This window comes from Pygoscelis adeliae, unplaced genomic scaffold (assembly GCF_000699105.1).
Source record: "Pygoscelis adeliae isolate BGI_AS28 unplaced genomic scaffold, ASM69910v1 Scaffold63, whole genome shotgun sequence".
NCBI lineage: Eukaryota > Metazoa > Chordata > Aves > Sphenisciformes > Spheniscidae > Pygoscelis > Pygoscelis adeliae.
The window spans coordinates 1,239,731-1,254,543 of NW_008824414.1; the positions used below are offsets into that span (position 1 = coordinate 1,239,731).

Below are 14,813 nucleotides of genomic sequence, written 5' to 3' on the forward strand. Positions count from 1 at the left end.
ATTCACCTACTTTGGTCTATATAGTACCCAGTTAAATGCATGTAGGGATTATGCTCTCTGAGGTCTTGATGACATGTTAGATTTGGGATTATATCTGGGGGATAAATAGGACAAAATCAGAGAAAACTAAATAAATGCAGTTCTTTAAATAGACTTTTTGGTGTTTCAGAACTCGATCCTCCAGCTGAGGAAGTGAAGGAGAAATATATAGAAAAGTTTTCCCTGAAAATAGTTTTGTCTGACAAATTACAATATGCTGCTTTCGCCGTAACTTATTCTCGAGGTGTTTTCTCTTTTAAGGCTGTAATTTTCTGTGTTCTTTCCCTTCCTGTTACATGGAAGGATGTTTTTATTGTGGCTTTACGTATGGGACGTATCTGGTCGTGTTGGGTAATCTGTGACCCCAGATCTTTTGTTTCCCTGCCTATTTTTAAGGTGTTTCTAACCAATTCATTCTCTGTATTTGAAAGCTGCACAACTACTTGTCTGTTCCCAACAGAAAACGTACTTCAGATGAACACTATGCAAGGTATAAGTTGCATATGAATAAAATTTGCGCTGAAGTACAGTTTTTATTGTCATGTTTTCCTTTGTCAGAAGACAGATCCTTTCAACAGCTGTGGCATAGGCTTGTATTTCATTTGCTGGTGGCAGTGCAAATGTACCTAAAATGGATGTATCGGCATCTAGCTGTGACGTGTTCCTATTTATTCTTTAAAGTCTTGACCAGAGCATCTAGACAGTTACTAATACTCGATATTTGTTACAAATTAAAGCTGTGAATTAAAGGATGTGGGATGAGGTACTGAATGTTCATGTACCCAAAGACCACTTTTAAAATAGTAAATCAATTTCTGTTTTGAAGAGAACTTTATAAAGTAGCTAGTTAGAGCATACGTTTGTATTTTAACTAGTCCGCTCTTCTAATATTGCCCTCTGAGCAAATGACAGATTTGCATTCAGTCCCCTGCCATTTTATATGCAAATGCCCTATAAGATGATTCCCCTGTTTGCTAATGCACTTCATACTGCATTTTAAGCATCATCTTGAGGAGTCTGACACTTTTTTTTTTAGCGCTCCCTTTATCTCTTCCTGGCATTTTTCTGTCCAAAACAGACATGAAAAGCTTTTTTTTTCTTTTTTTTCTTTTTTTTCCCTCCCAAAAGTTTCATCAAAGAACTGTTTTGATGGCTTGACTTCAAGCATTTGATCTTGAATTCATCAGCCTTCTGATTTTTGAGCCCTGCAATTAACGTTGTCAGGCTTGATCTTTTACGTGACCCAGTGGTCAAAGCCAGGGAAATATATCTGTAGCCAGACTTAGTTAATTCAAATCAGTTTGTAAACCCTATTTTAATTCTTCTAAAGAATTGCAGATTATTGCCCTGGAATGTAGGGAGCTGAGTGTATTGGTAGTTAATGGTGAGAGCACATGATTTGCCGGTTCGAAGGGATTAAGCCACAGAGTTGTTAAGAGGTTGAGGAAGGGAAAAGATTGGGCCAGTTCACAAATCTCATAACTGTCAGGAGCCCTCAAGCACCAAAGCAGATATTTCATATATACTCAAGAGATCAGAAAGTTTACAGAGAAAATCATCTTGCAGGAGAAATCTTGACTTAAGGCTTCATTACCTTTATAAAAACTTGATAAGCTGTGCCGTGCAGACATGTTCAGTGTTGCCAGCTGTCATGAACCCAGAGGTATTAGGGATTCCCAGGAGCTCTGCTTTGACTTGTGGAGAAATTAAATCTCAGGATTTGGGTACAGCAGAAGTTTTTAAGAGAATCTCTCAAAGGTATGATGTACACAAAGCAAGTCAGACTGTGGTCTCAGGAAATACATGTGCACCTACCCTTGGCAGCCCTGAATTTTTGAAGTATTTGATGTGTTTTTAGATATGGTTTAACTTTGCAGCTGTGACGGTGTAAGCAAGTTGCTCCCCAGATAAACAAATCTTCTCCTCCCTGGCATTGGCTTTGACCTTGGCCATGCTCTCATGCCCTTTTTCTTGAGTTGACACTGGCTCCAGTTGACACAAGCTCATCTGACTTCAAGGTGAGTTGCTTCAGGGAGGTGAACCAGCAGGAAAACATTCACCTGTTTTGGTTGTGGGGTTTGATTTTCATATTTTCTTTCCCCCTCCCCTGGCGTACCTCTCTAAGCCAGCTCACCCTGGGGTCGGATGACTCCAAGGGTGTGGAGCTGCCCATTTCAGCAACATGTCGCAGATAGTGTCTCAGCCCCACGGTGATGCTCCATGCTGACCAAACAGCACCATCTCAGTTGTTTCACCAATTCCTGTACTGATTTTTTTTTAGATCACATGAGTTAGGTTTACCACTGGTTTGGAAGCACGCTGGGCAGAGGTAGGAAACTGGGGGATGTGAGTGGTGCTCTCTGCACTAGTCCAAATGAGTTCACAGCAGATTGTAAGTCTGTGTCTTCGCTTGAGAGAAGACATTGCAAGATGGTTATTATTTTTTAATTAAAATGCTATTGACTTTCATTGTCAGTGAATTCAGATATAACATAGGCTGGGACCTGCTCATTATATTAAGAAGTCTTTGTTCCAAATATATGCTATCAAATGACTAATTTCGTTTAGGCTTCTGCAAATGCTGAACTGCAACCCAGGCTTTGCGTTGAGTAAAAAACTACTGAAATAATATTAACCAAAACACTGTTTGCTTTTCCTTCTTCCGTTCAGCATCTGAACCCAACCTGAAGTTACGATCCAGACTAAAGCAAAAAGTTGCTGAAAGACGGAGCAGCCCCCTCTTGCGCAGAAAAGATGGTCCAGTGGTTACTGCTCTTAAGAAGCGCCCACTGGATGTCACAGGTATGTCGGGTAAGCAACAAATCTGTGCTGGCAGCCACATACTCAATGAGATGTCCCTTTCCAAAATTAATTCCTGCATCCAGTTAATTGTGCAGCCTGGATCTCTTGTATGCCTCTCAATGTTGGCGAAACCTGGATGAAGTTGGCAGAGTTCAGCAGTGAGTGATGCAGGTGGGCATCAGCAGTGTTGGTCCGTTGGGTACCCATCTATTGAGACAGCGTTAACAACGCAGTGAGCTTTTTTTGTAGTTTGCTTTAAGACATGCACAGACAGATGTAGATATGCCGCCAGAGTGCTATTTTTTTCCCCAAGCACTTCTATGATCTTCAGCAACAGGTTGTTGAGAAATAAAATTTCTCAAAGGTTATCCTATTAATATCCACGGGGAGGCCATAATTCACGGCTGTCGTCCTCCATCAGTAAATGCTTTACAACCCCTGTTTGTTTTAGGCTTTGGGCAGACTGCCATAGTTCCTTGTTAAGTAATTTCGCTTAAGTTTTAAAACATGTAAGGCATTTTTTTATATATATAGCTGATATTTCTGACTACTTATTTGACAGTTTCTTGTTCAAAAATAATATTCTTCTGGGAGCAAAGTTTGTAAGGAGGGATCAGAGTAAAGTAGATGATATAGATTACCATAAAGTTAATTCTTAGCACCATCTAGGGATGCCTCTGTGTAAGTACCACTATGTGACAGCTTTTCCAGACTTTTGTCTCATTTTAAGGCACACTATCATCATTCAAACAAACTCAAAGTGAGCTCTCTTTAGAGAGCTGGGTGGTTTTGGCAGACCCTGGGGCAGCTGTGCACCACTCTGTCAGAGCCTCTCTGTTTGCAGAGGGAATAGATGATTTTAACAGCTAAGCATAATTTATATCAGATCTGAAAATGGAATTTACTTCACTCCTCATATATTGCTATACGTCACACAGCTTTTAGGATAAATCAAGCCCTAATGGCTGACCATTTGGTCCCAGTAATGCCTTCAGAAATGGCAGTGGAAGCTCCAGCTTCCCACTGAGCATGGACCTGGTTCAAGAAGCCAGCCTGGAGCCTGGCTAGAAAAATATCTGAATTGTTACAGTAAGAGGGGACTTTTGAATGGAAAATAAGTTTTAAAAGAAGTCCCACTTCAGGGAATAGAAGTTACATTTAATTCTTGAAGAATACATCTTCATACAGTCACAGTTTGAATGTGCCAGCTACTTTTTCTGTCTAGGTAATATACACAAGATCTAATATGTTGTAGTTAATGACATGGTCCCAGAAAAAGCATGTATTTTCCATGCAGTCGTAATATTTTTTCAAAACACCGAGGCTCTCTGAAGTTGCTTTCCATGGAGAAGATCAATTTTAGTTGCTCGGTTGGGTGTTACTTAGTGCTGAGTTTTCTTTATAGCGAGATGCTTCCCCAAATGCATGGCCAACAAAAAGCAAAAAGGCTTCTTTTTGTAAAAAAAAATAAAATAAAATAAAATAAAATAAAAAAGAGGGAGTTTTGTGACTTTGCTGGAGGTACTTGCAAGGATCAAAACAGCAAAATAGTACATTCAGAATAATGCCACAAAAGAAATAATTTTTTTAAATCTCCCAAATTGTAACAATTGGCTTTTATTTCTACTGGGGCATCCTAGAGCAATTATGAGACTGCTGCAGCCTGAACCATTGCAGCTGCTGGGAGGTTGTTCTGGCATTGGGCAAATCCTGTGCTTGGGGAGGAGGAAAGTTCAGAAAAAAAGTTTTAAAGTTATTTATCTTCCAAAATAAAAGGAGAAACACTGGAGGCTGTGCCATACACCAGGTGAGACACCTTCTGAGGGAAGTTTTCTGGCTGTAGCAATTTCATGTGCTGTTACTGTTTGTTATTATTTCTGTATCATTAATGGTGAGGCTTTGATTTCAGGCTGGTCATCTCTGTGGTTCTTGTTAGTGAGTTCACAGGGACTGTGTTGATAAAATATACAATGCTGAGAGGATTTTCTGAGCATTCAGGTGATAACAGAATTGTTTGGGGGGATTAACTCTGCCTTGGGTCTTTACAATGAGAAAGTGTTTTACTCCCTGAGCAGAGAACACTTACCAAAAAAAAAAAAAGGGAGTGATTTGAAACAGATTTACTATGTTGGACCCTGTCGTGTTTTGCCTGATTTTTGTAAAATGTGCTCAGCCATGGCCAGTTGTCCGTCCAGTCCCATGTCACTCAGGCAGCTTTTAAATCTCTTAAAACAATTTAATTTGCCATCCTGGCAAAATACCATCTTTGTGAGTCAGTCCCCAGGCAGCTTTTGGCAGCTCAAGTGCCATGGGAGCTGCTGTGCTGCGTGAAAGGCAGCCCAAGGCAGGTCATGTTTCTCCGAGGACCCAGCATGGTGTCAGCACTTCCCAGGTGACAGGGACAGGGATATCACACGTGCCCACTCACCTGCACTGGAAAATCTCGGTGTTTCTTTATAAAAGCGGAGGCCAGCTCTCATGCACAAACAGCATGAGAGCTCAGTGCTGGCGGCTTATTTCCAGTAAATCCAGATGCACCAGAAGCCTGCATGGGAAAATGTCAATTCTGAGGTGGTTCCCTGGTTGTTCCAGCGTGAAGTCTGATGCAATATGTGGTGAAAGGTTGTTGTTAGGGTTATAGGCTAAAAAGGGTGAGAGAACCACTTCTAGAAAAATGAAGCAGGACGATCTGACATCATCCAGTTTGGCTTCTTCAAGCCTTCCATGTCTTTTATTATCTTCCAATCATATTTAAAGTTATTAATATACTATAAGAGAAATCCCCATGAGGAGAAGACATAAATATGGTAAGTAGGTACTTGGACAGACCATTTGAAAATGTTTGTCAGTATTTTAAGAGCCCTGGGAAGATTTAGGGGGGGAAATGGGGAGGAGGAGGATTGCTTTCCTCCGAAACAAAACTCGAGGGGTTGTTATCTGTCTAAATACCATCACAGAGATTGTTTGTAACACTAAAAGTTGGTTTTGGATGTGTTTTTAGACTCTGCATGCAACAGTGCTCCTGGATCTGGTCCCAGCTCTCCAAACAACAGCTCCAATAACATAAGCACTGAGAACGGAATTGCAGGATCAGTCACGAGTATTCAAGCAGAGGTACAGAGTCCTTCCTCACTCTGATTTTTAACACTTGGGTTTCTAATCAGTTTTTGCAGTTTTAGGAATTTAGACGTACAAACCAGTGTGCACCACACTAAAAAAAAAAAAAAAACACCAAACCCAGATCGTGACTTGGAGCTGACTTTGGGAATTACCTCTCAATCTGGGCTGACAGGATCTGTTTATTAAATCTAGTTTGAGCCAGCTCACAAGCTGCTTGTGGTAACTTGTAGTGGTTTTCTTGTGAGGAGAGAGTAAAAATAAAGTGATTTAGCAAGGTAAAGCATGAAGAGCATTTCCTGGTCAAATGCAAGTATTCTAAAATTTGGGGAATCTGTTCTCATATATTGTACATAGGGTGAATTTGTTGTGTGCAGTAGGTTAGTCTAAATATGACCAATCCAGAACTGCATTAAGGGGAACGGATTTAACCTTTTCCTCCCCACTTAGGGATTTGAAAGCTTGGTGCCTGATGCCATGTGCTAGTTTATAATCCCATAAGCTTTCACCATCACTTGAGGCATCTGCTATGAATGTCAAGGACAGGGTGTTGGACTGGGAAAACTGGGGTTTAATTCAACACAGCAGCTCCTGTGTTCAGGGTTACTGAAGCCCACCTTTTTCTAAGGGCAGATATTGGGGTGTGGACCATGTTAACTGGCTCCCACTATGAACCTTTCATGGAGAAAACCAGCGTGGTTGTGTAATGTTACTGGTGCATTTCTTTTTATCCAGCTTACCATTAGCTGTTCTCTCCATGGATATAGTGTCTGTCTTAACATCAGGACTGTACAGGCTTGGGCTTGTTCTTCCCAAATTGTCATTTAGAATGAAAAGGGCTTCTTAAGGTATAAATGTAAGCTTTCTAGTTGTGTACAGATTTTCATTTTATTTTTATTTCTAATGTAGTGTAACAGCATTTAATATGGGGAGTATGCCTCCTACTCCACCCTCTCCCCTGCCAAATTATCCAACAGACATCTACATCCACTCTAGTCTACTGTAGACCTTGCAAGATTTAGACAATTATTGTGAAGATTAAGGCAGTGTAAGGTGGAGTATTCACTTGACACCGACAGCTGAAGCTGCTCTAAAGAGATGTGGCTTTTGAGATGCACGCTGACCATGTAGTAGTTTGGAGCAGACCTGGGAAAAGGTATGTTACATACAGGGGTATTTATCAGGTTTGCAAAACTGAAGACCTGCTAAAAAAAAAATGAACTAAGGGCACATCTTAGGTACGTTTCTGTTAGCACCAGGAAGACTAGCGCTTAGTTACCGGTTTTGCTGATCCAGGAGCTGTCAGTCTTGTCTATACTTAGCAAACTGCAAATCCCCAATTACTGCTGGTGGAAAAACTAGAGGATTCGACAATTTCTTGTGATATAAACAAAGCAGGCAGCTTCCCGCAAGTCAGTGTTAGTTAGCTCATGCAGGTGAATGTGAAGCTGTAGTATTCTCCTTAACCATTTCATTTTTAAAGTAAACAATTTGAGCTAATCATCTGTGACTAGACCACCAATACCTAATAAAATGGACACAGACTATAAGAAAAACTCTTTTCATCAACTGCTTGTAATGCAGCGATTTCCTAAGTTAGGCTGAGGCATGAGCGGGGCAGACTATTTGGAAAAAAAATCCCTGTACTGCCAAAGCCTTTCCCTGGGAGTTGTCATTGCCTCTTTTGCAACTGTACCGCAGTGGGTAGTTCACAGTGATGCCGCTGCATGCAAGGAAAGAAGCATGTTCATCTTGAATTTTAACAAGAGCAGTATTTGATGCACCATCTCCAAACAACCTAGGTGAAAAGGAGGAAGAAAATCTAGTTTTCATTTCCCTGAAAATAATGTCTAGGGTTTTTTTCACCTTTTTATAATTTTTGGAAAATAGGAAAAATATAACATACAAATGATTATGCAGTTCCAATTTTAAAACTGCCCAGGACTATGTTAAGTAGATTGGATCACTGCCATCACAGAACAGAATGAAACATAAATCACTGTGTGATGGCAAGCAGAATATTGATAACCTGTTGCACAAACTGTTCTCTTCCCAGCATTTCAGGCATACTTGAATGGCTTAGCTAAATGTCCTACTCCTTTGCATTTGTTTTTGGGGAGAAATAACTCTGCACTTTCTTCCAGCATTTCATGTTGTGTGATACTAGCTGATTCATTTGCCTATATAAGTTCACTTGGGAAAAAATAACTGGGCGAGGTAGGGTTTTGGTTTCTTTAAAATCTTCTTCAGCAGAAGTAGTATTACCTGGTAGCCCAAGTGTTGGAGATTTCTTTAATACTAATTGACCAGGCTTTTCATGTTTGTCACTTTTAGATATTTAGAAATATTTAAATGTTTCTAAAAAAAGTAATGTTGCCAACTTTGTGTTTCATGCTTACCTTCATGTTTTATTTTAAATGAAAAAAAAGTCTTTCTGCTTCTTAGTTTGCTAGATATCTTGAACCATTTCAAATATGTTGGAAGATGGTATCTGGGTTCATTACTTAAGTTTCAATGCTTGCTTTCAGTGTGGAAAGACTACAGCTCTCTGCCTCCTTTTAAAATAGACAATATCTATTTTTAAATACTATTTTTAAATCTAAGGTTTTTCCATCTCTGAAAGGTGCATGATATTCATTGCCATTGCAGTTGATACAAGACTATAAAAAGTACTTGACTGCAGACGAAAATTGTGCATGCTGAAATTGTTCTCTTCTGTGCAATTCAAAAAATGTTTGTGTACAACCCATAGATGGGATCTGTATATTTAAAGTGATGATAATGCTGCTAAATATCATATGCTGATAGCGTCAAGCTGCTGCGTTTTTCTCTTCACTGTTTTTAAAACAAATCCCCAGGAGATAGTTTGAGGCACAACTACAGAGTATTGAGTGTTCAAAGAGAAAATGGATGTAGTTTTGTTTCGTTTATGATATCAGTAAAATATTTCATTACTCTGCTGACAATAACTATCTTATTCTCTATGTAGCATGCTAACATTATGTAATTTAAATTAAATTGCCAGTAGTGCTCATAATTACTTGGAAGAAGTGGTGTGTGGGTATGCCCTTACCAGGTACCACTCAACAGCAAAATGCTCCCTACAAACTTTCTCCTTTGGGGCAGCAAATTGTGAACTGACACCTTAAAAACAGATTTACTCTTTTTACGGGAGAACTGATCTGTAATATATTTTCAATAAACTTGAATGACATTAATGAAAGCACAAGAAGACAAAAGAAAATAAGAAAAAACTCACTTTGTAGATGAAATTTTGCACAAGGTTGTGTGAAAACTAGGTGACTTTGCTGAATGTCAGGAATTTAGACAAAGTTGGACACTGGGAGAATGACTGGCAAGTTAGTGGCACATCGAAGAGTCCATTTGAAAAGGCAGCCCAGTGTCTGATAACGGTGACAAACACTGCTTTACTCCTTCTGTCCTTCTTGCATGGGCAGCACCAACCTCAGGTGCAGAGGTGGGGTGTCCTGTTAAAGCTGTCAGCTGGTCCGGTTAAATTTTGATTAATCAAGGAGGCAGGATTGCTTTTGAAGACTGTTTTGTAGAAAATGTTTGGTTTTCAGTATTAGTTCTTACGTGCTTTTTGTTTTCCCCTAATAGGTTGCTGTAGGGTTTTTTTAAGTTTCACCTTAGAGTCTTTGAGGGAGAAAAATAGGGTTTGATTATCCAGAGCTGCCCCAGTCCTGCAACCAGGAAAATAACCTGCAAAGTCTCATCGATTTACAGGACTATGAATTTAGGTCTAAAATGTATAAAGCCATTCTTCAGATCTGTTACATCAGTATAGATTGTTCCATAGTATAATATTAAGTTAATCATAATCCCTTTTTTCACAATAGCACCTGAATTAAACAGTAGAAATTCTATAGAAAGTCTTTTTGAAATCTGAACTCTATTTTATTTAAGTTGGAAAATCACCTGCAGAGAATTCAGGGTGATCAGAACACTTGTTTCCTAACAGGAAAATCGGGCAGTTTATAATAATGTAATTTTTATAATGCATTTTCTAGCACGTATTTCAAATCAATCTTGTTTTGAAATTAAAGGTATTTTTACTTAAGTGTTCCTGCTTTAAATGGCCATAAGATAATTCAGTAAATCTCACGTTTCACCCTGAAAATCAAGAAATAGCTACATAAATGCAACCGTAAGGCTTTTTGATGAAATTTTGAAGTCTGATTTAAGCTAAAGCACAGTAGTAAATAGCATAAATTGTCTGTGATTTGCTAAAGAGAACAACAGCCATTGTAATGCCTTTTTTTTTTTTTTTAAGGTAATCTGGTTTAGCTTTAAAAGGGCAAATACATGAGAAGGACAAGCAAGCTGTTAAATCTTCCTTGCAAAAGCTTTTTGTAGTGGCGCTACGTGAAGACTGAGCAGAAGCAGAGTTACCAGTGAGGGTGCAGGGGTGATCTTTAGTCTCCAAGAAAGATCAAATAAACTGTAAAAGGTTTCTCCGTAGGGCAGCGATGTTGGTGGCAGTTGCAGAGCGAGGTCATCCCTGTGTTGGTTATCCTGGTCTCGTCGCCCCTGTGTGGCCATGGCAGCAGCATTCAGGGCATGCACCTAGTTTGTGCCTATTTAGGCTGGATCTGAAGCTCAGCTTAGCTCCCCTGTTCAGTGTTTCCAATGTCAGCTCTACATTTCTGATGTGTCCTCGCAGCAAGTGTACTGTGTCCTTGATCCAATCTGTGGATGCTCTCTCACCAGGACAATGTTCTTCATTTTGTTTCCAGACCAGCCTGGCTCACAGACTTGTGAATCGTGAAGGCTCGGTAACACAGCTTCCACTCTACACATCTCCTTCTTTGCCCAACATCACGTTAGGACTGCCTGCGACTGGCCCTTCCAGCGTAAGTGGTGGGGGGATGCAGCCTTTGAAATGTTGCTTGCGCCAATTTATCCCTTAACCCACTGTGCCCTCAATTGTGCGTTTGCAGGGAGGATCAGCACAGCAGGATGCAGAGAGACTTACTATCCCAACCTTACAGCAGCGGATCTCCTTATTTCCTGGCACTCACCTCACTCCCTACTTGAGCACTACAACGTTGGAAAGAGATGGGGGAACTGCACATAACCCTCTTCTGCAACACATGGTCTTACTGGAACAGCCAACTGCACAAACTCCCTTAGTCACAGGTGAGCGCTCCGTAGATAATGTGCAAAACTCAGTCCCGGCTGGGGAAAGAGAGCAAGTGAAATCTGTTGGTTTTTTGTAAAGTCTGTTTTCTTGTACAAAAGAGATACCGCATCATTTGTACATTCTGTAGGTATAACATACAACCTTTAGGATGCGTTTGTTGATACGTTAGATAGTGGCGGCATTTGCAAAATCAGAGGTTGCCCACCTCATCTAGAGGTAGGGGGAAGCTGCCTTGTCATTTTGGCAAAATGAAAATAAATAGTATTTACTTCCATAAGTAAAGCATAAATTTGTAGGTCACAATTTAAAACTATATAGTTAGAGTTCTAACCACTTTAAATTAAAGTGGAGACAAAAACATTGTGTCTTATGATTACCCTTCCTGTTTATCACGGATGGTTTCTATTCTGTATATGAAAGGCACGCATTTACAAAATGTCAGATTAAAATACTTGCTTTTCATCATTATTATAAATGGCAAAAACATGGCAAAATCAACTGCATTCAAACAGATTGTATTTGTTTGTATATGTTACATTTTCAGTATGCTAATTGCTTTGAATCATTCCCTGTGTCATATTTTCAGAATTAAGTACCTGTGGGAAGGCATATTTCTATAAATAGGGTTGATTCAAAGCAATAATACCCAGTAGGATGCATTTCTGTTGTACAGTGTGTAATGTTGGGACAAAGGATGTTCTGTGTAAGTTATAGACATGTTGGTTTTTATTTCTTTCATTCCATTTTAATGGAAACTCTTCAGAGATGTCGATCACTGAAGCATTCCGGCATGGCTCTGGATTGGCTTGTGTCTGGTTTTACATTCACATCCCAGGAATATACGTGGGGTTGTGATAAGCTTACAAGCATGTACATATGGGGAAGCTGAAGCGCAGAAGTGTGGTATTTAGCCAGCACTCTCAGAGCTGTGAGAGCGGTGTGTGCAGATTCCTTGAACCTTTACATAATTTTCTGTTGCCTTTTTCTGCCATGGTTGCTGTGGCATGACGAGGTTACTCAGAGTCATGACATGGCTCTTCACCAGTTGCCCTTTGCCCAAGGTCTGTTGATGAAGAGCCATTGGGGAAGATTTCTCCTCTTATCCTATCACTTAAACTCCCTTTTCTGTTCGTGCTGGCGTTTGCTTTGAAGCACATGTAGGAAGAAGTGCTGTTCTGTTTCCTATTTGACCTCTCTCAAAGCTTCCCTCACTTTATACAGTGTATTGTGTTTGCTTCCAAGTGTATTCCTTCTAGTCCACCTGCTACGTGCGGTGTTTTCAGAGTGAGTACAACATGTTATAAACCAACACTTAGGAGAAATATTCACTATACAACAGAGCAACAAGAAGAAACACACGTTCCAGATGCAGCAACTGAAAGAGAGCAAGCTAACACATGGTCTCAAAAGCCCTAAGTGGACTGGCTGCCAAACTACAGTTAGTACTTCGAACTTCCTTGGAAGCAAAATGGAGTTTATTAGTATTCTGCTGATAGCCTTCAGCTCTGAAGATAGTCTCCTGACAGCTGCAAAATGATCCAGCACGATGGCATGCCCTTTCTGTGCTGGAAGGTAGATGTGGGGGTTTTGGGAAATGAGAGCAGAATTCCTTAGGTCTCCCCTTGTGACAGATCACTCTGGATAATATCCTTCATGTTGACATGTATGTCTGGAGTAGGAACAAGGTGTCTCCCTGGAAAGCTTTCACAGGGGGACCTTGATCATTCGCTTGGAGGAGGGTAGTCTTCCAAGGTGTCCTACGCAAACTGTATAGGATGCCTTCCTCTGCTGTCTAGTTTGAACTTTTGGTAAGAGGAACTGTGCTATAAGGGAAATGGACCACATCTTTCCAAATTATTCATATATTCATACACACACAGAGAGACATATGTGTGTGTCTGTATACACACACGTTTATAGAGACACTCATTTATAAAATAAGATACCCTTTTACATGATTCTTTTCAGAAAAGCAAAGGGTGGGAGAAACTCGGTAAATCTTTCCCCAAGAAGAGAGGCTTTTAAATGAGTCAGTTTCTTCCATGTAGGGCAGTTCTGTGAATCAGTGGGAAAAGGAGGTAATGTCCTGGGACAGAAATGTCAAGGTGTTTCTTATCCACTGTATTCAGCTGGCTGCAGACTTTTGGGCAGCTTCTCTCTCTTCCCAGCCGAAGACTGAAGAAAGAGAAGATACAACTTCTCTGACCCTTGAACTGGGCAATATTTCTGAATGTTACTGACCACTTGTGGAGTGTTTAGTTTGTTTTATACAATGAGGTAAAGCAAAAGCGTACTTTTTTCCTAAAAGTGTGTGCAGCCTTATCCACATTAGGGAGACAGCACTTCACACTAGTGATGCCTTTCTATCCCAAGGTGTAATGAGCAAAAGTAAAGGCTTATCCTCAGCTCCTCCACCCTTGGGTTGGGCTTTGTGTTGGGCATGTCTTCATGTCCCAGCTTTCTAAGAAGTATGTGAAGGTATGTTTTCGAAGAGCAGAGCAAGAACTGGCTTACCCCAAGAACAGCTAAAAAGACAAGACACTTCCTAAAGACATGCCCTTACTGGAGCTCAGATAAGTATTTCACATGGTAGTCATCAGAGACACCCAAATTGCCAAGGGCATGTGAGTAACACAAGTTATCCCAAAATAACCTTGTGTTTTCATTAAGTTACTAGCATGTATATACAGGACAGTGATGGAAACAATTCTAGCTATTTGTCATCTTGGCCTCTAACTTACCTTCTTTTTACAAAAATAATGAAGCTTGATGGCTCCCATATTCCTGAAATGCTTCAAGGGAGTGCCTTTTTCCAACACAAACCTGGTCAGGGGTTTATCCCATGGAAGTTTTCATCCCTAGTCATTTCTGTGTGGTGGGGTATAGCACAGCCAAGGGCAGACATGCTTCCCTAGGTGGTCTAGAGTGAGAAGCAGCTTCATCAGCATCCATCGTCCTTCAGCATATCCAGTGAGCCCCCGTAAGGTATAATTGCTGGATGCTGCGGGGTGGCAGCTTGGGTTGGTACTTTACTAGAAATGAACCTGGGATTACTTCTTATACCAACGCAAACTGTAAGACTAACTTCTCCAAACTACCACTGCGATCATCATTCATGTCACCCACCGAGCGATGGAAGGGTCTGTAAGGTATCGCTGATTTTAATAAATGAAACCTTTCCCTAGGGTCTCTGAGTAAACAAACAAACAAAGAATTCAAAAGAAAGCAAAGTATTACTCCATCCAATGGTAATTAATTGTTTTCTGTTCTCTTTTAAGGATGCTTCAGCTGTAAATGGCGAGGTGGCTGGTTTTAAGGTTATATATCATTGTCACCGTCAGCGTTACTCAACAGCCGTTTTCTCCCTTCCTTTCTTCTTCCTTTTTTTCTTCTCTGCTGTTTTTTCCTCCATATTATCTTCAGACTGGTATCTTTCAGGACTGCCCCTCCATGCACAGTCTCTGGTTGGTGGAGAACGGGTCTCCCCTTCAATACACAAACTCCGGCAGCATCGCCCGCTGGGGCGCACGCAGTCTGCTCCCCTTCCCCAGAATGCCCAGGCCCTCCAGCAGTTAGTGATCCAGCAGCAGCACCAGCAGTTCTTGGAGAAACACAAACAGCAATTCCAGCAACAGCAACTGCACATCAACAAGGTAGGCATGACGCTTTTAAAGTCTTTCTTCCTCAGACA

At 40.6% G+C, this 14,813-nt stretch overlaps 1 protein-coding gene across 1 annotated transcript in view; it reads left to right on the top strand.

The window, feature by feature from the left end:
* HDAC4 (histone deacetylase 4) overlaps positions 1–14,813 on the top strand; it is a 235,465-nt gene that overhangs the window by 150,586 nt on the left and 70,066 nt on the right. Inside the window, exons 8-12 of the mRNA XM_009320769.1 lie at positions 2,710–2,841; positions 5,843–5,955; positions 10,716–10,832; positions 10,920–11,118; positions 14,546–14,775. Of these exons, the coding sequence (XP_009319044.1) occupies positions 2,710–2,841; positions 5,843–5,955; positions 10,716–10,832; positions 10,920–11,118; positions 14,546–14,775 (791 nt within the window). The remainder of the gene's footprint in view (positions 1–2,709; positions 2,842–5,842; positions 5,956–10,715; positions 10,833–10,919; positions 11,119–14,545; positions 14,776–14,813) is intronic.